The following is a 22,691-nucleotide window of genomic DNA, read 5'->3' as shown; positions in this document are numbered from 1 at the left end:
TGAACTGTAAACCAGAATGATGTCTTAAACCATATTAACAACTAGAGAGGCCTTGCCTTGCACGGAGTCTATTGATTTGCACCTTGAGCTGCATTGTGTGGTGTTTCAATCTCCAAAAGTGCAACACTGCTATGGTACACATTTCTATGAGGTGATAATTATGGTATAGGCTTAAAGCCCCTATCAACACTGATATGAGGTCAAGAAAAATATGTCTGATTAGAATTGAATGAAAACTGAGGCTACAAAGCGAAAGTAGAGTTGTTCTTCTTTCTTTGATTTTTGGAATGGTTGAATTTTAAAAAACCCATAATTTTTAGAGGGTTATTTCCCTTTTCCAGGATTTCGGGACATGCATCCGGGCAAATCCTCAGAGAGCTAAATGGTTAAGCTAAATATAGGGTCCCCTGCCCTCGCCTCTCAAAGATGTCCTACCCACAAGAGAGAACACAAAACAAAAGTGCAAAAATTAAAATAGGTTCTTGTGTACAATTTTGAAGCATCAACAAGAATAAATCACAACAAATCATTCAACATCATTAGAATCTAGAGTTACCAAAAAAAACAATCTCAAAATTCCTTTAACTAGAAGTTGGCCGTTCAACGGAGAAATAATCAACAGTGCTGGGTTCTTTACCTCCTCACAGTGAACAGGTCATACCTTGGGTCATAAGTGGCTGGATAAAGAGATAAAACAGTCCTAACAATCCTTGCAAGCTAGTATCATCTTCAACACTTTCATAATACCCATCTTTCCTGTATCATTATTCCTCTTTCTTAAGAAAAATAACTGTAATAACTGGAAACCAAAAGCAACATCTTTGGAGATCACAATCACTTCACTTATCACTTCAGTTCATGTTGACTAAAAATATAATATATAGAATGACCAACAACAAAAATTTAAAAAAAAAAGAAAAGAAAAAAAAAGAAAAAAACTTCCGACCCACAAACAACCCCATCACAATGTAGAATCATCTGCAACAGTCTGGAATCCCTTTCTTACTTCTTTGTAGGCTTGGGCGATGTGCGCATATATTTGCATATGATTGACAGCATCACTTCATCTGCTCCCCCTCCAATTGAAAACAGTCGTGTGTCTCTGAAACATAGAAATCGTAAAGCATTGTGAACATCAAATGGAAAAGAAATGTAGATTAATGAACAATCTTCAAACTTTTCACAGAGAGAATGATTTACATTCCCAAGTAGAAGACATTGTGTGACACAGTGGTGAAATCAGGCGCTCATCAAAATAGCAAGAATTGAAGAATCCGGCATTTTTCTATCGGTTAGTCAATTTTTAATGAATTTTTTGTTGTTTTGCTCAACACCTTTTACATCCATTTAAAAACATCTTTCTGTGTGGATTTTACTGAAGAACGTTGACTATAGGCATAAAAGCGTAAATTTTCAGTTTGCAAGGAATCTCAAGCTATGAAAGTCACCAAACTCTGGCAGCCATTTTCTCGCTAATTTTACCTCTGATACCAGACGATCCCCCACCTTCTTCAATCACAAATATTTCAAATTCTATTCAAGATAGATGGGTATTTTTTTCCATCGAAAACTAGACAAACAAACAAGCTTGAAGAAGATACCAACATCTCCACATGCCCGTAAACTGACGAGCGCCTGATTCCACCACGTCCTGACACAATTCAGAGGTGGGCTACTTCAACAGTCTAGTCAGGCACACCCAAGCTGTGTGGGTTCCAACCACGCGGAAAGATCGAGAAACTCCACCATTACTGCGGTTGCACCTTTTGCTGTCTCTCATCTTCTAGACAGCTATGCATAATTTTGAAATTCATACAGACTAGAGCTCTTCTTACTGAAGGACATTGAATAATATAGAAATTTTGACAAGCACCCAGTTCTACAATTTCCTTTCTTTGACATTTACGACAAATCACAGCATTTTTTAAACTGGTACACGTGGGACCTCTGATTGTTTCCTCCTTATCCTTGAAGTATTCCATAGGAGAAGAACTGAAACAGATCCTTGGGAATGAGAGAACATTGTAGAGAGGTTATCTAAAAACTTGACAAATATGTAGATCTAACATTTACTCTGTTAACACCAGATATGGTCAAATGCTATTTCTCTGTACAGTCAAAGCAATAACAAGAGTCAGCAGATAAAGCAAAATAAACTGTTACCGCCATGCTTCAGTAGCTGAAAAAATCCAAGGGGGGAATAACAACAGAATGTGTAATTGAGGATTATTATAAGATGTATTCTAAAAATGTTTGAGCATTTGTCCTTTGTTTCCCTCAACTGCTTCAACGATGGCCATTGTACCACTTACAAACATTTCACACATCTCGAAACATGCTTTTTTGGACCTGACCCGTTCATTTCACATGAAAAACCTTAGAAACGCTCTTGGATTATCATGAATGTGCATGGAAAGGAGATTACTAACATAGAGGAGGTACTTCAAAGGAAATATCAGCCCAACCCTAGGCAAAGGGGCCCAAAGCTCTATGGGGACCTGGAGAACCTGTGGTGAGCAGCAGTTTTCGCACTAGAGACTGAGATGTGTATTTACAGATGAACGAAAAAAAGACCAGTACAGGCACCGTACTGGAAAAACTTGACAAAAATGTTGCTGCTCAAACAATGCAAGCTCCGACAACAAGGTCAAGGACACCATCCCCAGCTTAGAGGAGGGGAGAATACCAAGGGACCTCCTCTAATGATAACTGAAGAATGAAAACAAGGAAAAGTGGTCGACCTCTACTAAGACACAAAGATTTTTGCAAGAAGGACATGACCTCACAACAGAGATAAACTTTCCTTGGGATCGAACAGACAGCAAGAGACTGCAGCCAACGGAAGAGATTTATGACAAGTCCAGACTCAAGAGGAGAAAGACTTAACTGCAAAAGACAGCCAAATACTTGTCTGTTTTTCCTCCTCAAAACTGACTTTGGAGTTGTTTTTTTTCTCTCTTTGCAATCCAGCCCCAAAAACCATACAATGTTTAAAAAATTATTTCGAATCTATGATTAGCAGCTAAAAGTTTTTCCATTAGATTCCTGCACATATGAATCACCTGATAAGAGTTACAAAATCGATGTGCGCTTTGTGTAGAGTGAAGACAACTTTGATTAGAACAAATCGCCACATCACCTTCATTTATTTACAGGGCTGTTGTTATTCAAGTGTCACTTCTTAGCAGACCAAATGTATAAATTTCATATAAACAGCTGAACTTCATGGCCACCTGTATAAGACAATCACTTCTCATTTCCATCATTGCGCTCATAAGCATTATAGTACCGGTTATACTGTAGAAACAAGGTTTCTTGTGAGACTGCTGAGAATATCGAGGAAGGAAAAGAAATCAAATGAGGTTGTGCTTAATGAAGCCCACGTGGGACGCTCACTGTTATAAACAATCAGGAAACGACACATGCAGTTTTTGGGGCACCTGAATAGACATAAGGGTCTTGAACATCTAGCTCTCACTGGCAAAATTGAAGGCAAACGAGGCAGGGGTAGGCCCAGAGCAACCAACTTAGGGAACCTAAACAAATGGGTAACGGGAAAGATCAGCGAAACGTAGCTTTTGAGCATCCGAGCAAAGGAATGAATGAAGAACCATGATCGCCGATGTCTGTCGCAGATCTGGCACTGGATGATGATGAGTGATACTGTGCAAGACGTCCACCTGTCTAAGATGGCCACTTTTCTCCTCGACAATGCTAGGCCATCCTAGACAATTTCAACTGTTTATATATAATTATGAAGGCAGGTCACTCTGTCCCCACAGAGAGACACAGGTGTGAGAGGGACACAAAACATTTTGGGAAAGAATTAAAGTATAATTTGGATCCCACGGGCACTTGAACCTTGAACGACTTCTTAGTAGATTAAGTTCCTCATGTAAGGTGGCGGCTAACCTGTGTAGAGTAGAGTCCCTTCCCCTAGCTCTAGAAGTGGCAAACAACATGTTTTGAAAAATGCTGCTAAGTGTAACACATCGGAAAAGTCAACACACAAAAAGAGAAGTTTGGCAGTGTGAGTTTCTTACTTCCAAAGGGCAGTTTACTTCTTCACTGGCTTCGGCATTGTTCGCATAAATTTGCATATAATTGACAGCATGACTTCATCGGCTCCACCTCCGATTGACAATAACCTCATGTCTCTGAAAATGGACATAAACACCACTAATTATAGCAAATGGAGCAGACAGACATAGAAACAAATGAACCCTCTAATGGTGATTTTCTTTTTGTGCAAATGTTTTACCGGAACAGTTTTGATAATATTAGAGGTGCGCTGTTTCCTCCTTGTCACAATTATTTAGATAACGATAAACAATATGAGAGATGGGCTGCCCTGATCAAGCCAGGCACAGCTGTCCTAAGTTAAGTGGTACACACCTCTGCAGACAGGTGAAGACAATCGACAATATACCATCCCTACCAGCAAGAGTCTAATGCCCCATAACCAGTGGATACAATTATCAAGTGGTGCTTCTTATACTAATATACAGTCGTTTCCACCTAACAGCAACACAACAACACACAGGTCACACCAAGAGGCTTCATAAAATGAATAAAAGCCATATGAAGTGGACGAGGAATTGAACGGCTCGCCTCTCACACCAAAGTATCTTGCTCAGTTCTCCGTTTGCGTTTGCAAGGTTAGTGAATGACTTAATCGTACAGCTATGAGGTTATGCCCCACAGAACATGCCTTCAATCCTTCTGCACACCAAACTCAGGCCATGCTACAGGGTAGGCAAGAGGCAAGAGGAGGTGCAGTTGTCATTAGATGCACTGGTACTGAGCCAAAAGATTGTGAAATTGCATAGGTTTAACAGCCCTGGCAACACTGTGTAAGGATAATTAAGAGGTGGACTGGTATTGACAACGTGTGTGTGTGTGTGTGTGTGTTGTGTGTGTGTGTATGTGTATGTGTGTGCGTGTGCGTGTGCGTGTGTGTGTGTGTGTGTGTGTGTGTGTGTGTGTGTGTGTGTAGTCTTACAAGGTAAAGAGGTGTCTCTGATATTTTCATATCCCTGATCCCATGGTACTTGGGGAGAAACTTACAGGTCCCTTGAGTACATGGTCCTGGTTAATCACAGCACGGAAGCTGAGACCCTATGGAAAGTTACAGATAGCTTCCAAGGACAAATGTAAAATTAATGTGTAACCAAAATTAAAGAAATGGCAACAAAAGAGCTTTTGGAAATGATAAGACTGTGCAAAAGGCTAAGGACTTAACATTTTGCTAGCGGTAGGAAGAGTAGTAGTAGTAGTATAAGGTTTTACGGCGCTCGCAACTGCTAAGGTCATATGAGCGCGCGAAACACAAGTTGTTCACCTCTGCGAAAGTTCACTTCACGACTGGTAACTAGTTTACTTTAAAATGCTAAAAAGTTAAAATATTCAAATTCGGTGTAAATACATTTGTGATCTAAAACAACTTTTAAGTAACAATAAAAATTTTAAATAATATCAGATTCACTTTACAACTCGCCATAAAGGCCAATGGCCTTTATAAAATTTAAAATTCTGCTGGGAACAACGACGGAGAAAATATCCTGCAATTTCTTGCATTTATAATATTTCCTTCGGATCTCTCCAAAGTCTAGACATTCTGTTAAAATGTGTCTAATGGTAAAATCTGTGTCGCATCCGACACAGAACGGCTTCTCCTCTCCCTGCAGGAGGTATTTGTGAGTCAGGGCCGTGTGTCCGATGCGCAATCGAGTAAAAATGACTTCGTCTCTTCTGGAGAGATCCGAAGGATTTCGCTGTTCTAGTCTGGGTTTAATTTCGTATAATTTATTATTTTTCTGGTTTTCCCAGTGGCTCTCCCACAGACTGGAGGTGTACTTTTTGACTTTATTTCTAAAGTCAGTCTGTGGGAGAGTGTTTGTCGTTGATCCCAGCAGAAGGGATGAGGCTTTCTTCGCCAGGTCGTCTACCTGCTCGTTTCCTCGGATGCCCACATGGCTTGGGATCCATGCGAACATTATGTTTTTTCCTGTTTCGGATAGTGTATGGATTTTCTGTTGTAGCCTAACTATTTTTGGGTGTAAGAGTGTGTAGTTTGTGAGTGAGGTGATGCAAGACAGAGAGTCAGAAAGGATAAGGAAAGATTTGTTAGGAGAATTTTCTACAGAGTCCAGTGCCATGTCAATGGCAGTGGCCTCCGCAGTGAAAATGGAGGCTTCAGGATGGAGTCTCCTCTGGTGTGTATTGTTGGGAGATAGGGCTGCGGCGCCCACTTCATTGTCTTTTTTGGAGCCATCCGTGAAGATGAGCTCCGCACCGGGGTATTTATCTATTAGTTTTTTGTATTCTGCTTGAAAAGTTTTGGTGTTTGTGCTTTCTTTGTTGTGTGTGGTCAGCTGTAAATCTACTTTTGCCTTGGTGAGGTGCCACGGAGGGAGGTCGGGGAAAAGAATTTGTTGGATGTCTTGTTTGGAAAAGTGTAAGTTTTTGAGGTCCTCGAGGATTCTGAGGCCGAAAGGTTTGATGAGTTTTTCGTTGTTTTGGAATCTGTTTCTGGTTTCTGGATTTGTTTGAAAAATGCTGTTGTGCGCTGGATTTTCCGGTGTTGAGCTCTGTTTAACTGCGTATTGTAGTGAGAGTTGTGTGCGTCTGAGTGAGAGTGGTGGAATGTTGGCCTCGGCCTGTAGGCTCTCCACCGGAGAAGTGCGGAAAGCCCCCAGAGCGAGGCGGAGTCCTTGGTTCTGTATTGGATCTAGTATTTTTAAGACGTGTGGTTTTGCCGATCCGTAGACTTGACAGCCGTAGTCAAGCCTGGACCGGACAAGGGAGATGTACAAGTGGAGAAGGTGTTTTGAGTCCCCGCCCCACTCCGGATGTGATAGAATTTTCAAAGCGTTTAACGCTTTCTGGCACCTCACACGAAGGTCTTTGATGTGTGGTGTGAATGTAAGTTAGCGGTAGGAAGAGAGGCCACGTAAAAATCAACTGCATTGTGGGTCGAAGAAATCAAAGTCATTTATCCCTGAGGCTGGGAGAACTGAACAGAAAAATATACCCAAAAAATGCATGATGAAGAGGAAGAAACAGAGGAGAACAGAACTGTTATATGTCAGATCTGAAGGCATTACTAATCTATCTTTGTTCATCAATGTCATGATCATAGAGACATATTCCTACAAAAAAATGTGCTTTTGAAAACTGAAAAAAAAAAATTTTAAAATTAGGTACTGCATATTATCTTTCAAGTAAACCGAAAAAAAAATGAACAGAAAGTACTCAGAGAATGGGTACAATAACGACCAAAAACCGCATGGACATTAGCAAGATGAGAGTGAAATAGAAGAAACAGACAACTGTGGAACACCTCCCAACCACACGTCAATCTAAAAAATGACTGCAAAAAATTCTCAACCTAGAGCAAAACAGTCCCCTTTGTATAGAGAAATAACTTAACAGTGCGATGTTTTAAGCACTAAAAGACCCCCCCAAAAAATCCAAAAAAAAAAAAAAATCAAGTGCAAATCAACATAGACTTAAGAGCATAAAGATGGAAGCAAACATAATATTTCCCCATAAACAACATATATACCTTTTTTAAAAAAAAAGAAGAAAAAATATACAATAAAGTTTTTGAAACAAAAAACAACAACCTAGCAACATATCAAGTGCATGAACAACACAATTAGCTGTCACGTGCAACATAACACCATGGACTCCTGAGCGGAAAAAAAAAAGAAACAAAATGACCATTTTTGCTTCATAAAAGAGGACAAATATTTTAAACGTAACACTTGGAGCCATAACTTCTGAAGCATTAAAATAATGGCATCCCATTCCAATCCCATCTTCCAAGCGGTAAAGAAAGACAAAATAACTCTCCATGAGCAAACATAATATTACCCTTTCTTGATCCAAAGTGATGCCATTCCATTTCATTGGCATATTATATATAATAGCACAAAAATGCATAAAAACTGTTATCAGATAGTTGAGCAATACTACAGCCACTTAAAATACACATTTACCGCGTTCACATTATATTTTAGTCCTGTGTTTGATTAAGTATTTGATTGAGAGGCGAAATTAATATATTAAACTCTTTTTTTATCACTTGCTGCATGTTTCCACAACTTCAGAACCTACAGACCAACTTGGCTAAAAAGACTACTAGAGTTCACAAAGACTGATAAGGTTTACAAAAAATATTTTAAAAATCAAAGTGATTTTGAATTCAAAGGTATGATTAAGTTTGTTTGAGAATGTTTTACAGCACTTTCAATACAACAAATTTACATACAAAAGAATTTCTGAATAGATAGTAAAAAAAAAAAAAACAACAACGAAAAAACCCCCATGAACTCTTGATTTATAATCTATAACCCAAAGAAATAGTTAGAGCAGTAGCCTCATCGAAAGTGTCAAGGCTCAATCTGCAAAGAACAAAAAACACAGTTCTGTTCTAATACTGTACTGTGAACAACGTGGGTCATTGTTACCAAAGAGGTGATATTTAGTACTAGAGTTCATGGTGGTGATGCCCCCTATGTAAATGAACCGGGGTTGCATGTGCCTACTCTGGGATGTTGAACCTCAAAGCCAAGACAAGTTCAACAGACGGGTGAGTACTTTTTGAGACTCACCTGGAGGAGTCTGAGTGGTCTTAGGAGGAAATCTACAAGCTTGCACTGAAATACGGGGGCAGTGTGGTGTTTAATTTACTAGAGCTCATACCAAGCAGGGTGGGGGGGGGCTCAGATTGTTCATGTAAATTGGGGCACGCCAGCCATGCCGATGAGAGTGAGAAGGCCCCCATGTCTGACATGTGTGACGTCACTGCTGCAAGCTCTAGTATTATATATAACCTCTTTGGTTGTAACAAACTCATTCACAATAACCAATTTTCCTAAAGACCCTGCCCACGGAAGTTTATTCTTAATAAACAGTAAAATTCAACGCTTTGCTGGATATAATTAGACTCCCAAGGTCGGAGAATCTGTTCTTCTGATATCAAGTTCAGACTATGTTCTGAGAGGATAAATAAACTGAGGATGAGAAAAATCTGAAACCCAATTTGACTCAAACCAGGAGTCTCCAAATGGGAGTCAAGTTTATAATTCAGTTGTGTCAGAGAAGTTGGCTTGATACCCTTTGACCTTCTCTACGAATCTAAACAAAGGGAAAGTCTTCCACGGCTATGGTGGGTTCGCCTTTCTTCTCCTCAGGTCTGAGCGACGGAGATGGGTGTGTGGCTCCGAGAAACGCTGGGTCAAATAAACTTTGCATATTTAACAACAGAAAGTTCTTTAGTCAGCTTGTGCTCCTTCAATTAGGTGTACTTGAAGCATTCTTCTATACAAAAAAAGGTATGTAATGCCACCTCAAACAGCATGGGGGAAGGGAAAGGGGAGGACCCGTTTTGAAATGAAAACTTTCAAAATTTTGAAAGACAAGTCTTTTTGGTACTTTTCTACAGTATCAATAGAGGAGGAGGAGGAGGAGGAGGAGGAGGAGAAGAAGAAGAAATGGTATTTATATTGCGTAAATTCCTGTTTAAGAGCAAGCTCTATGTGCTTTACAAATCTATAAATTGCCCCAGCGGACCAGATAGCTTTCTGAAACAGTCTCAACTTTCTGAAAAGTTTAAAGTTCAAGCTACCATTTTACAGGCACTAAAACACTGACAAGATCTTTCGCTGACTATGGTCGGGTACCCATTCACACATGGGTGAAGAGAGGGAAATTCCTGTAAAGAGACCTTTCCAAGAACAAATGTAAGGTCCAGCTGAACCTTCAACTCCTAAAGCTGCAAGTTCAAGATTACAAGTCCAGTAGCCTAACCACTATGCTACTTTAGAATTACAAAATTCTATCTGCTTAGTACCTAGTTTTGAGAAATTCGATGTAAAAATTTTTGAGTACCACAACATGTCAAACTTTATCGAATGCAATTCTTTGAATGTTTTAATAATGACTCTGAATAAACACACGATTTTTCTAGAGCAGATAGAACATTTGGTTTCTGACCTCACGGTGGAAGTAACTCAAAACACACAGAAATGTCCGATAGAACTTTGTAATTCTAAGGTAGCAACTAGACTACCCATGCCCAGGAAGAAAAAGATGAAGAAGAGGTAGGAGAAGAAGAAAACAACAGATACAGTCGAACCTGCTTATAAGACAATCACCTGTACAAATGACCATTTCTCATTATTTCCTCCCTTGCATATTTTGACATTATAATGACACTGTGTAAGACGACCACCTTTCTCCTAGAGAATACGTGATCACATAGGACAACAGCACCAGTAACAACAGTAAGGAAACTACTGACAACATTGACCCACCTGTACAGGCGACTGATGAGCACCTCATCCGTGTAACCCATCCCTCCCCAGAACTGAAGGCACTTGTCAGAAGCTTCTCGGAGCAGCCGGCCGGCCTTCAACTTGCACATGGACGCCATTTTCGTCACGTCGTTGCCCTTCACGTACAACGCTGGAGAAATATTAATCGTATCTGGTCAGAAGGGAACGCTCCTAGTAACTGTTAGCTCACTTCCTTCAGAGTCAAAAATGTGTTGTGTGATTAGAAGTTATTGAGAAACAAGACACTGTCACATTTTATGAGAAGCATCACAGTCATCAAAGAAAAAACAATCAGTTGTATCTTAGCTAGTTTAGTCATTTAAAAGTTTAATTTGGGTAAAGTGAGCACATACAGACAACAAGCAAGAGTTAAAAAAGAGGAAACATGAAAAAGCAGAATCTATAAGTGACTTCTTTCAAACACCCAAAAGTGATCTTATCAAGTGCTAATCCACAAACTGAAAAAAAAGAGAAAAATATTACTCCAAAAGTAATTCAATTACGATAATTGATAAACAGGAAAACAAAAGTGCAATGTTGTTGTCATTGTTATTGACCAAGCAATAGAAGCTTTTCCCCGTCCTCTGGGCCCATGAAACCCTTTCCTTTTAACTGTCTTGTTGTCCCATAGAAAGTGTTTTTGGTGCTGCACTGCTACACGACAGACACTGGTAAAGTGTTACTGATTTGAGGTAACATTACTAATGATCATCTAGGTGTAAAAGTATGCTGAGATAAAAAAAACAGTAACCTCTTCCTCCTTCTTCAATGCCCTCTGAACAAAGGTCATGTCCCTAAACTATCATCTACACAGAATCGAATCAACTCAGAAAAGCCACCCATGTGCTCGCTTTGTGACCAAGTCAAAAAAAATATCTCTGCTCTTCGAGTGTCCCCAACAACAAGATCTCTGACGACAACTTCTTCCTCCCATCCCTTCTCCCGACAATATCCTACACTGCCTCAAGGACAAATCTCGAGACCTCCACCTTTATCAGCATGGCATTGGGCTAAAGGGCACATACTCGAAGGCAACTGGATTAATAACAACTTCCTTCTTTTATGCTTTTTCACATCAAATAACGGAGTACACCAGCATTCATACTCAATAATAGAGTACACCTGTATTCATACTCGGTAATGGGGAACACTTCCATTCATACTCAGTCAGAACATTTTGAAATAATAGAAGCGGAGAACACAAAAGCAAACACTCACCCACAGTCCTGTACACAGCTGACCTCAACATCTCCAACTCGGTGGCTAGTTCACCAAGGGTGAAATGAACAACTTGATTGTCCAGCACTGACTGCCCAAAGGCCTTCCTCTCCCGAGTGTACTTGATAGTCTCTTCAATCATGCGTTCGATCGGCGCAAGAGCTAGAGAGGAAAAGAAATTACAGGAAAAGTTATTGTCATGAAATTTTTTCTAGTTGCCATGAATCCATCAGTTGCTAAGCTCTTGCCTCTTCAACTGGATGAAATGCAAACTTTTCCACTACAGCATCTATAGAAATCTTAAATAGCCTCATAACATTTAAAGAAAGGCAAACTTTTCCACTTTAGTATCTACTGAAATCTATAGTATTTCATAATATCTTTTAAAATGATAATCCCCCCCACCCCCCCCAACAAAACATGAACGATTTCAACTCAGACAATAACTGACGTCACAATTAATTTACACACGGATTCAGAATAAACTTTAAATAATCATTTCGGGGCAGACTGTATTGTATAAGTATAGGGTTTTACGGCGTTCGCAACTGCTAAGGTCATATGAGTGCGCAAGGCAGACTGTAGTAAAACGTATATAACTCTGGTAATTATTTAAGTGATTACTGGTTTTTAAAACTGACAATAGCCACTTTAGCAATATGCCAAGTGGAATACATTATTTGCTCCTAACAATAAGCCCAGGATAGTTTCCCTAGGGGGTAGAACACAATATAAAAATGCTATTTATATAATCATTATTTCGATCAGTTTGATCTACTTCAGAAATTTAACATTTATTTTTTAAAACACAACATTATAATAATAATAATAATAATGACTTTAAAAAATTAATTGCATTTATATAGCGTATATCCACAGCATGCTCCTAGCACTTAACATTATCCTTCTTACCTCCAACTGCAGCAAAAATCCTCTCCTCTTGGAACTGAATCATCTGATAAGTAAAGCCTTCTCCTTCCTCTCCAATGATGTGAGACCGGGGCACACGTACATCCTCAAAGAAAATCTGGGCAGTATCAGAGCTGTGCATTCCAATCTTCTGGATTTTTTTCGCCACAGTAACACCTGTAAAAAAGTGTTCATGGTCAACTATAACTGCTTTGCTGAGAAAGTGTTGTCTATGCTGTGATATACAAGAACTGAAATTAGACTCAGAAAAGCACACAAGCTTAAAAGATTTAAAATGACATTCTTGCACACACACACACACACACACACACACACACACACACACACACACACACACACTCACCCCCACACACACACACACACAAACATCGGCTTCTCCAATCACAAATTTCCTCATGGCAAACAACAACAGCATTGAGCCCATGTCAAAGTGTAAACAATTTCAGATATGAATGAACAGTGGCATAATCCCATGCTCAGAGACAATATCACCTTTACAAAGAATCTGAATTTGCAGATGTTACAGATAACCGATTTTGAGACAATTGCGTAACCTCTTACCAACTGGTCTTACAACATTAACTTTTCACTCAATTTAATACAGGCATTTGCCTTTTCTTGAAGAGTTTAACAAAATCCACATCATTCTTTCCCACTTTAATATCCTTTCACACAGAGTTTCATGTCTGAATTGTTAAGGATCTGTTACAGAGTCTGACCAAACTGTTTAATGAATGTGGGTGTTTTTTAACACTTTGCCGTGACTTGGTGCGATAATGCAAAGGTGAACATTTTTAGTGTTCATGGTTATAACTTATGTCTTAAGATTCTTTCTTGATGGTTATTCCTTACAATACAATTTCACTTTTTCTCTTTTGGCTATGGCATTTTTCGGTGTACTAAGAACTGAATTTGGCTCTTCCTAAAAGTTTATATTTGCTATTGTCCTATGTAGGCTTCATTCAGCACTGCCTCATTTGATTTCTTTTCTGACCATGAAACTCTCAACAGTCTCCCAAAAAAAATTACTTTTCTGTTGCTTTGACTTTACTTTTACTAACTTAAGCAATTGTCCACCTTTCATAGTCAAACATAGAAGGGTTGATCATGGTCTTTTAAAACAAAACTCTTATTATTGTTGTCATTGAAATGTTACTATTTTTCAGGACGGGACATATATTTTATTGAAACTTCTGAGGTACATTGGCCATCAAATGTAATAATATATCCCAGATACTTAAACTTTTGAACTTGTTCGATCTTCTCCCCTTTCACAGCTGTGCCCTGGCGAAGCTCTTAATTACCTGTGAAACTGACTAGGGCAGCTATGCTGTTGTAGTTCGCAATTTTTCCATAGTACAATAGAGTCATTGCGACTTATTCATACAAAGAAAATAACGTGAAATTATCAGCAACAGATGGAGGCATTTTTGGACTGTGCGACAATTAACTTTGTACATGTATTGATATATCTATAGCTTGGAATCTTTCAAAACACTGAAGCAGCTGAGGACGTCTTTGGGGAAATTTTTTACATGAAAAAAAATGTATTAAAGTATTACCACCAGATCTCTCAAGATAATCACCAGTTTCTAAGTGGCATACAAAATTTTTAGAAGTAGTTACTTTTCGTTAGATTCATTCAGAAACAGAGAACTTGTAGAAAATTTACCGTTATACAGTAAACAAAACAGATTTTCTTGTCTCTCCACAGATAAAAAGAAAAGACGTGTAATATTGTTCAGGTTTAACATCCCTTGAAACGAAATAATATTAAAGAGGTGGGACCTCATGAGTTCAACGTCCATCTCCGATAGGACCAAGTCGAAACGGAAAATTTGCGTAAAGTGCCTTTGTCAAGTACATAATAAAGCTGAGATAAGCTACAGCTGCTTTCATCACGGCAACGTCACTTGTCGCCTGATTCTGTGACTTTTAGTTAGTGAGACCCAGCAGCCTGCCGGAGCTCCCCTGCTCGGGATCACAGGGTTAATGAGCCCTGAAGCGACTTTGATGGTGTCGGTTAAGAAGTTTGCATTTTTGTCTACGTTTGAAACTATACAATTTCTTCTCTATCCCACACAGCATACCATTACAATGATGTACTAAAAGCTCAATGTCTTCAGATTTATTCTGCATTAGAATGATTAATTTCTGTGCCTTAGCATTTGTTCAAGACAAGTGTTTGTAGAAAGATACTCTGAGTTTGTTCATGAATTATGCTGTGTCTGTGGCAGCCTGCATACAATCAAGAAAGGCATGCGATCTTCAAAAAAAACACAAAACTATGTAAATAAATAGGCAGAGATAAACTTTTTGTACGGAATAAAAACAATGGCAGCGAATATAATTCATTCTTAGTTTTCTGTGTGTCTGAAATATACGTGGACACTAATGAATGTAAAGGAATCAGAACATTGTCAATTATTGCAAATGGTCATAGAAACCAAAACAAGCTGGAAAAGTCTGGTACTGATTCGGTGTCACTGAAAAGCTAGAAATTATTCTGAAAACCCAGTTATGAGAAGTCATCCCTGTTATTCAGTAAACTTACAAAACCTCTCCGTCTTAGAAAAGATGAAACAACCCTCCAAATGTGTAAGTTTCTATTCTATTTTATTGGGGGGGTGGGGGGGATTCTTGCACATACACATCAGAGAAGCTTTGGTCATTACGGGGGTTGGGCTCTAAAATAGTCAAAGAAAGCTCTAGATCCTAGGCCTGGGTCTCTGTATCGAAAAAGTTGTGATGCTTGAGCATGATTCCAAGATCTAATAGAATATTATGGATGTCGGGCACCTGCTTCCTTTCCTCCCTCATAGACAAAAACAAATTTCTTTCAGCACGTTTGGATATAGCAAGCGTTAAGTGAACTATCTATAGACATGGGAACATACCAGGGGTCTTCATGGGCAGGCAGATCAATGATTTGTTCCTGTGAGGAGCTCCCTCCGATGTGATTGCCAGGCAGCACATCCAGTCGGCCTGCGTGCCATTGGTAGTCCACATCTTGCCCCCATTGATGATCAAATCGTCGCCCTTGCGAGAAGCCCTTGTCTGGATACCTGGAAAAACCCCCCCAAAAACTTGTCATTTAGTCAATGAAGATCTTAACCAGCCCGACCACCCTATTAACAAAGAGAAGGAGATGAAAGTAATATGAACATGTTACTTTCATATAATTCTAGAATTGTCTTCAAAAGCACTCCATATAAATAAACACAGTTGTGACCCTGCTCTAATGGGCATCTGTCCCAGACAATAACCTATACAAACTACAACTTCACACTTACCTCCTAGTGATTCTTAAATACTATACTGAAATTGTCCAAGATTTCCATCTGTTTTACACACACACCTTTCTCCTCAATAACGAGTGACATTTTTTTGCTGCATCATGTCTCCATTCTCTACGTCCTTCCTCACTATACTCACTGAGCCCAGCACTATGCAAATGAATCTTACTTTTTTCAAAATGTAGGAGTTTTGACGGCAGAGCTCCAGAGGAAGATCCAAGCAGCCGATATGAGATGCTTTAGTGACTCTTTGGCATCTCATACAATGACCATGTCACAAATGAAGTAGTGCACAGTGGAGTGAATCAACAGAACCAATATTTAGACTTGCTGTCTACTGTGAAGCGAAGAAAACTGAATTGGTAAGGCCACATAACAAGATCGTGTGGTCTTTCCAAGACCATTTTTCAGGGAACTGTGCAGGGGAGGAGAAAGAAAGGACGGCAAATGAAGAGGTGGATCGACAACATTGCGGAGTGGACAGGGAAATCCTTTGCCCAAACTCAGGCGCTTGCAAAAAAAGTAAAAAGTGGAGGCACCTGACAAAGCGCTCTATCATACAGCACCCCTATAATCCTCGTGAATTATGGGATCAGTAAACAATACAGAGTTTTTACGCCCCCATTGACACAGTTTAGATCATTTAGAAGGTGTCCCATCCTGCCTGTCAGGGATATAACCTCCCTGCAGGAAGACCGGAATACTCGAGTCTCCTGGGCGTGACATCGAAGCACCTAACCATTACATCACAGATGTTGGTGCAACCTCAGTAAGTCTACATGGGCGTTCAATTCAAACAAAAATTTTTTAAGCGAGCCAAAGACAAAGAGGAAAAAGTCCCCCCAAAACACAAAATATCCTTAACTTACTCGCCACATCGGAGCCTGATCCAACCTCACTGACACCGAGACATGCCACAGCATCTCCAGAGATTGACGGTGCAAGGAACTCTCTTTTCAGATAGTCAGAGCCAAACCTGTGAAGAAAAGAAATTCACAGTGTCTCAATAGAATTCAAAGTCTTTAGGTATGCTTTCAGGACTTTACAACTTGAGATATACTTAAATCTCATCTTGGGCAGGCAAAACCCACTTTCAAAGATACAAAGGACTTCACTGACATTTTCTCTCTCCCTCCCTCCCTCCAACAATAGTACCCCCTTTGAAAAAATGGTAGAATATATACAAAAGTTACTTCATCATTTTCTGGTTGCCTCTAAATGGTAAATATGAATAAAATTCTAACTAAACTAAGCCATATATTTAGACAGCCTATTTTTTTTCTTTTAAGAGCATCTTGAAATTTTCTACTTCCGTAAAAAATAAAACCAATCTTAAATTTCCCTGAAAATTGGCTCTAGTCCAAATAGAAAGAGAAGACACTATAACTGCATCTCTGCCAGCATCCTACTCAAAGCGACAGTTTATCAGTCACACTAATTATCTGATTCACAACGCTTAAAACAGCAAAAGAACTATGTTTTTCTCACTTTGCCAAGGCAGGGGTGGCCATGTCAGTCTGTACACCAATCGCCATGGGAACGCCGCCACAGTTGATGTAGCCAAGTTCCTCGCCCACAGCACAGGCATAAGAATAGTCAAGGTCGAGACCTCCATACTCTACCAACAACAAAAAAATATCTAGCTGCATCCTTGTATACATTAAGATAGTTTACATACTGATACTCATGCTGTTGTCAAGTTCAGTCAGTCCTGGATGTAGTGAATAAAAAGACATTACAATAAAAAAACAACCAATGAGCAGATTATTATTCTATGAGAGGTTCCTCGTTGAAAGCCCTTCAAGGCCTTTATATGAAACTATTAACCCAATTCCCACATGGAGAACCTGTATGTGGTGCCCCTTATACCCACTGGCATGTAGGGCAGCAAATTTTTATCCTAATAATGTCATATTTTATGAAGAAGAACCCCATAAAAAGTTGTCAAACCACTATTTTGTTGAAACAGAACCTCTCTTGTCATAGCTAATTTTCTTTGTCAGCACTGCAGTGAGAAAATACAAGCTCAGTTACTAAATTCAAGTCAGTGAAGGAATAAAGGACTTATCTTTATTTGAAGATTCAAAACAGTATTGTGTCACGTTTTTATTTCTAAAAATTCACCAACCTATGTCCTTCACTGGTCAATAATCATCAAGAATTTACCAACGTTACAGTCACCATTCTACTCATATATATATATACACAAAACTGCCCCCTCGGCGTAATTTGACCTTTTCAGCGAGGATTTCTTAGTTGCAAGCTTGAGCAAGCTTCCAAAAAGTGTTTGTCCAAACAATAAGTGGACCCCATAAGGCCCAACTCCCTCATTATCTAAGTCTAAGCTCATAAAACAATCACATGGCACAGATGCAGGACAAGAGTTAAAAGTTCCCTGAAAATCTGTGTATATCAACAACCACGTAAAGTATACATTATTAAGTGCCATGAACATGAATCAGATTCAGAAAAAATCTTTGCTGAATTTGTTATAGGTGTGTCAATTCGGTATTATATACGACATTGGTCAAGTTTTGCCGGAAATAACAACAGCGACTATTTGCGATCTTAGCAAGGAGCTTCAGGGCATTCAAAATGAAAAAGAAAGCAGAAGCTGGATAACAACCTTTTGGTTTTGTGACACCAAGGAACCCATTGTCTCCGAGTAACTTGAACACTTTGTGGGCAGGGAAATTTTTGGCTTGTTCCCACTCCTCAACATGTGGGTTGATGTCCCGCTCAATGATCTGAAAAATATTTAATATTTCAATTCTATTTCGTACTGTTAGAGACAAAAGTTAATCTAAAAATAAAAAAAGCAGAATCCTTCAGATTAGAATTTTTGGGAGGCCTCATAATGAGTTCCTAATCATCAGAACCTTACAATCAGCATACACATTTAAACTGATAGTGAATCAATTCGCACTGAAGTATCAGTGCTTTCATCTGAGACTGATCCTTACTCTGCAACTTTTCTGGAAAATCACTTTCATTCTAAGTGAGCCATTTTAATGAAACTACCACTACATTATAATGTCCTGTTAAATTTGTGTACCAAGCACCCTTAACTTCATATTAACTCATTGATGTTGGCTTACGAGAATATAGTCGTATCCACGAAGCGACCTGACTACAAGAAAATCCTAATCCTTCTTTGTCTCTAAAACTTTCTCCAGTTTACTATTTCAAAGTTAAAAAAAAACTACTTTACAGTTACCGTTCTTGCATTTCCATATATATATATATATATGTTTATTGTCCGCTAATTTTGTAGCTGCTTGGAGGGAAAGCTATTGCAGTTCTAGCAGGGGTGCTTAAATTTGTGGGTGTGGCCAGAGGCAGCCAGGAGGGTGTGTCTGCTCACAGAGGCTACTTAGGTGGAAATAGGTTCACCGGATGTTGACGTTTCATCATATAGGCCTATATCCCGCTGTCTTTTTCTATCTTTGCCTTACTCCATCCTTCCCTCCAGATAGGCAAAGTTTGTCCTAGGACCCTTTAAATTTAAAAGATCTAGACTAGAAGCTCTAGATACATATGTGATTGTGTCTTAGTAAACACTGTAACAAGTTCAACTACTTTGTTAGTTTGAAGTAGTTAGTTAGTTTGAAGTACGGCTGTGGTCAGGCTAGTCGCCTATCAGCCGTTCGTTGCTTTCATTGCTTGTTCCTTCCTGCTTAGTGTTAACAGCTGATTTTGCAATAGATATATATATATAATAGCTAGGCTGCAACATTCAGACATTATTAGGCTATAGATCTAGATCTATATCAAATATATATATATGAAATATTGATCAACCAACCCCTTCATGACCTAAATCTAGATCTAGATTTTTAGACGTACGCCGTTCTTCTTTATTTCTAACACACCGTGGAGGAGCCAAGATGCTGCTGTGACGTACGGTGGTCATTTATAGCCTTGCAAAGCGTTACTATTCTATCAACAAATCTCGAGAACGGAAACCATTCGGAGAAATAGAGTTCAAGTTCATTTTCCGGAGCGTTCGCAGAAATAGAGCCGGCCATCTACATTAGGCCTACAATAGAGACTTAATTGATATTATTCCTAATCTATAATAGATTATATATCTACAGTAGTCAGTAGTAGATCTACTGTGGTGGACTTTGGTCACAAGTAGGCTTAGATAACATAAAAATGTCTGAGTCTGAGTACCTTTCTCAAAGACTCCTTCAACTGTAAATGTTCGGGCCCATAGACAATGTCGTCACTTCCACTAGAACCTGAAGCGCTGGAGGCTACGGCCTGTGCCTTCTGAAATGTTGTTTTTGAGGAAGAGAAGCTTCTCTTAGCAAGACCAGCTTGCCGGAAAGATGCTGCCAAGACTCGCTGAGCCATCTTGAACATTAAGATCCAGCCTATGTTTACAATGGTGTTGGTGGGCAGGGCAGTGGTGATAGAACATAGAACTGAGTAGTCGATACTTTTCAATTTTCCTAATCAATACCAAAATATTACGATACCAAAGATACTTCTACATTATACAGAGCCTGTCAGTGCCTGTGGGTGGACCAAAATTTGGATGGGGCTTAGGTTGCTTCAAGGAGATTAAAAGTAGTTCTAAACTCCTTGGGTTGCTTCCAGTTCTTTACCATCAAATAGCAAACAATAAGAAGTAAGCAGTGATAATTTTTCTATACTCACGGTGAGCCACAGCAGTTTGAGAACCATTCAAACGAGAAGAGTTGCCTTTGTTTTCAATCTCTTTGACTCTTTGTTCTTAGTTAAATTTTTGTTGATGGTTTGGACGAAGCCGATTCACCTCCAAATTTACTCTAATTAGTTTTCGAGTGATGAAAAAGTTGCCTTACACCTCTATTCTCACCTGGGGTGAGAATAGTGCAGGCGAGTCTTTTGGCTATTCTCACCCGGTGCGCGTTCACCGTTATAGCCTAGATCTAGGCCAACAAATTTTGCGTTCACCCTAAACCACAGAATTCTACACTGTGATAACAGAAAAATTGTAGAATTCTGTGCTGTGAACAAACGTTCCATTACAACTGTACTTGTAGCCTACTAAAAGCGTACAATTTTGTCTGTGGGCAGTGGAGAGAGAGAGTGAGAGAGAGAAAGGGAGAGAACAAAACAAAATGAATGGCGACCCGCGTAGTTCGGCTCGATTCGAAAAGTTAAATAGCCGTAGCATCTTTGTAGACAACCAAATTAATTTACTTTTGTGTTTTAACATCATTTTTTAAACTTTGTTTTGGTCAATTTGATCGTCCACACCGATAGACAGTATTCAGAAAGAGACAGAGAGAGAGAGAGAGAGAGAGAGAGAAGAGGGGAGGAGTAGATCTTGCGAGAACTTCCGGGCGGGTGAGAATAGCCACTTTCTGATTTATAACTGTTAAATCTCAGCAGCACAAACATACACACAGCACTTCAAACATTATACTTCTATGAGCTGGATTAGGCCTTATGTAGTCGAGAAAGTTGAACGCACCCAACAAAGAACCAAAGAGCGCATAGGTATCTGTGTCAGTGGGCGAAAGTGTGTCGTAAACTTTCATTCCATTGTCAGGGCTAGGAGAGCGTGAGCCCTCGGTACAGTGTTATTTTTTCCCCAGACTTCTACCTTTTTACAAGAGGAGTTTCATTAGGGACGGGCGATGGGAAAAGGGCTCATCTTTGCTGAGCCCTAAAGACATTTGATTGGCTACTGGGTTACTATAGATGTAAGCGAAGACAACAGTGATTGGATAAGCGAGCAAGTCACCAAGTTGATCACTCTGTGTTCATTGCGTGCGGTCATAACGGTTTCAATTGCTTATTTCATTATGGAGAAACTTTTATTTACTTTGGGATAAGAGTTGGGGTGGTGGTTGGGGAGGGGGTATGGGCTCAAGCCCGAGAGCCCTTCACTACCCACCGCCACTGGAGCCTGTCGGTAGTTTTGCTGTAGTCCAGAAGAACTTTGAAGAAGAATAAATTTCCAACTTTAAAATTTGTACATCAGGAATTTGTTACAGCAGTAAACACATTAGTTTTTCGATTTTTAATGTTAACCTTTTCAAGAAATGGGTCAGTGGAGGCAGTCGCAGTTTTTACAAGGACTGACAAGAGTTTTTAAAATTAAAATCGATACCTTGAAACATCGAAAGTACTCGTACTACCTACAAAGAGAGATCACTGTGACAATTCCAAATCGTTTTTACATAAACCAAAAAAAATGATGGATCTTTTACAGAATAATATTAAATAAAAGGACTCTTAATGTTGATTAAAAATACAGACTTAATAAAAAAACCCCAACATACATACACATTGGGTCATGTTTCGTTATCCCACTTCAAATTGGCATTCTTGTTTACGTAATTATTATACAATTATTCATATATCGTGTTGTGGCTTCTAAGAGAGGTAACTTGGAAAACTCCAACTTACTCAGTAACGGTGTCATTGTTTATCTATCCCTACATCACCACAAAGCCAATAAAAGACCATGGTAAGATGCCCGATTTACACACACACACACACACACACACACACACACACACACACACACACACACACACACACACACGCCCCCCCCCCCCCCCCCCCAAAAAAAAAAAAAAAAATTTTATTTTTAATAAAAAAAAATATTTAATGGTTAAAATCTCATTAGGGTTGGCGGAAAAGAGAAGAAAACACGGCGGAGGCTTTTTTTAAAGATACCCCCCGAAAAGTTTTAATTTCTTGGGGTGGTTGGGGGGGGGGGGGGGGTGGGTTTCCCTTGTTTTTGAAAATTTTTTTTTTTAATTTTTTTTTTTTTTTTTTCAAACTGTGTGTGTGTGTGTGTGTGTGTGTGTGTGTGTGTGTGTGTGTGTGTGTGTTGGTGCGTTGGCGCCCCCGGTTGGTTTTTGGCTGTTTTTTTTTTTTTTGTGTTTTTGTGCGGGGG

General features: G+C 39.3%; 1 protein-coding gene across 2 annotated transcripts; it reads right to left on the bottom strand.

Moving 5' to 3' along the window:
• Window positions 1-279: 279 nt before the first annotated feature.
• LOC101846213 (probable acyl-CoA dehydrogenase 6) lies at window positions 280-20,512 on the bottom strand. Of its 2 annotated transcripts, XM_005099659.2 has the most exons (10): window positions 19,964-20,512; window positions 18,414-18,534; window positions 17,276-17,405; window positions 16,657-16,763; window positions 15,389-15,556; window positions 12,474-12,647; window positions 11,562-11,723; window positions 10,323-10,473; window positions 4,044-4,157; window positions 1,017-1,102 (listed from the first exon to the last, which is right to left on the bottom strand). In XM_005099659.2, the coding sequence occupies exons 1-9, from the start codon at window positions 20,153-20,155 to the stop codon at window positions 4,058-4,060; spliced, it is 1,305 nt and encodes a 434-aa protein (XP_005099716.1). In that variant the 5' UTR covers window positions 20,156-20,512; the 3' UTR covers window positions 1,017-1,102; window positions 4,044-4,057. The 2 variants fall into 2 exon arrangements, with proteins under 2 accessions (XP_005099715.2, XP_005099716.1); XM_005099658.3 differs by lacking the exon at window positions 4,044-4,157 and having other exon boundaries at window positions 280-1,102.
• Between the last annotated feature and the right edge of the window lie 2,179 nt (window positions 20,513-22,691).

This window comes from Aplysia californica, unplaced genomic scaffold (assembly GCF_000002075.1).
Source record: "Aplysia californica isolate F4 #8 unplaced genomic scaffold, AplCal3.0 scaffold00221, whole genome shotgun sequence".
Lineage (NCBI taxonomy): Eukaryota > Metazoa > Mollusca > Gastropoda > Aplysiida > Aplysiidae > Aplysia > Aplysia californica.
This window is presented reverse-complemented; position numbering and strand designations above follow the sequence as displayed.

What these genes read in the sequence shown, in the direction of transcription:
- LOC101846213 (XM_005099658.3), bottom strand. Translation starts at nt 20,155, where the DNA reads ATGTTCAAGATGGCTCAGCGAGTCTTGGCAGCATCTTTCCGGCAAGCT. An exon ending in TGAAGGAGTCTTTGAGAAAG is followed by an intron (nt 18,535 to 19,963) that starts GTACTCAGACTC and finishes AATATTTTTCAG; the next exon opens with ATCATTGAGCGGGACATCAA. An exon ending in ATCAGGCTCCGATGTGGCGA is followed by an intron (nt 15,557 to 16,656) that starts GTAAGTTAAGGA and finishes GGGTTTTTCCAG; the next exon opens with GTATCCAGACAAGGGCTTCT.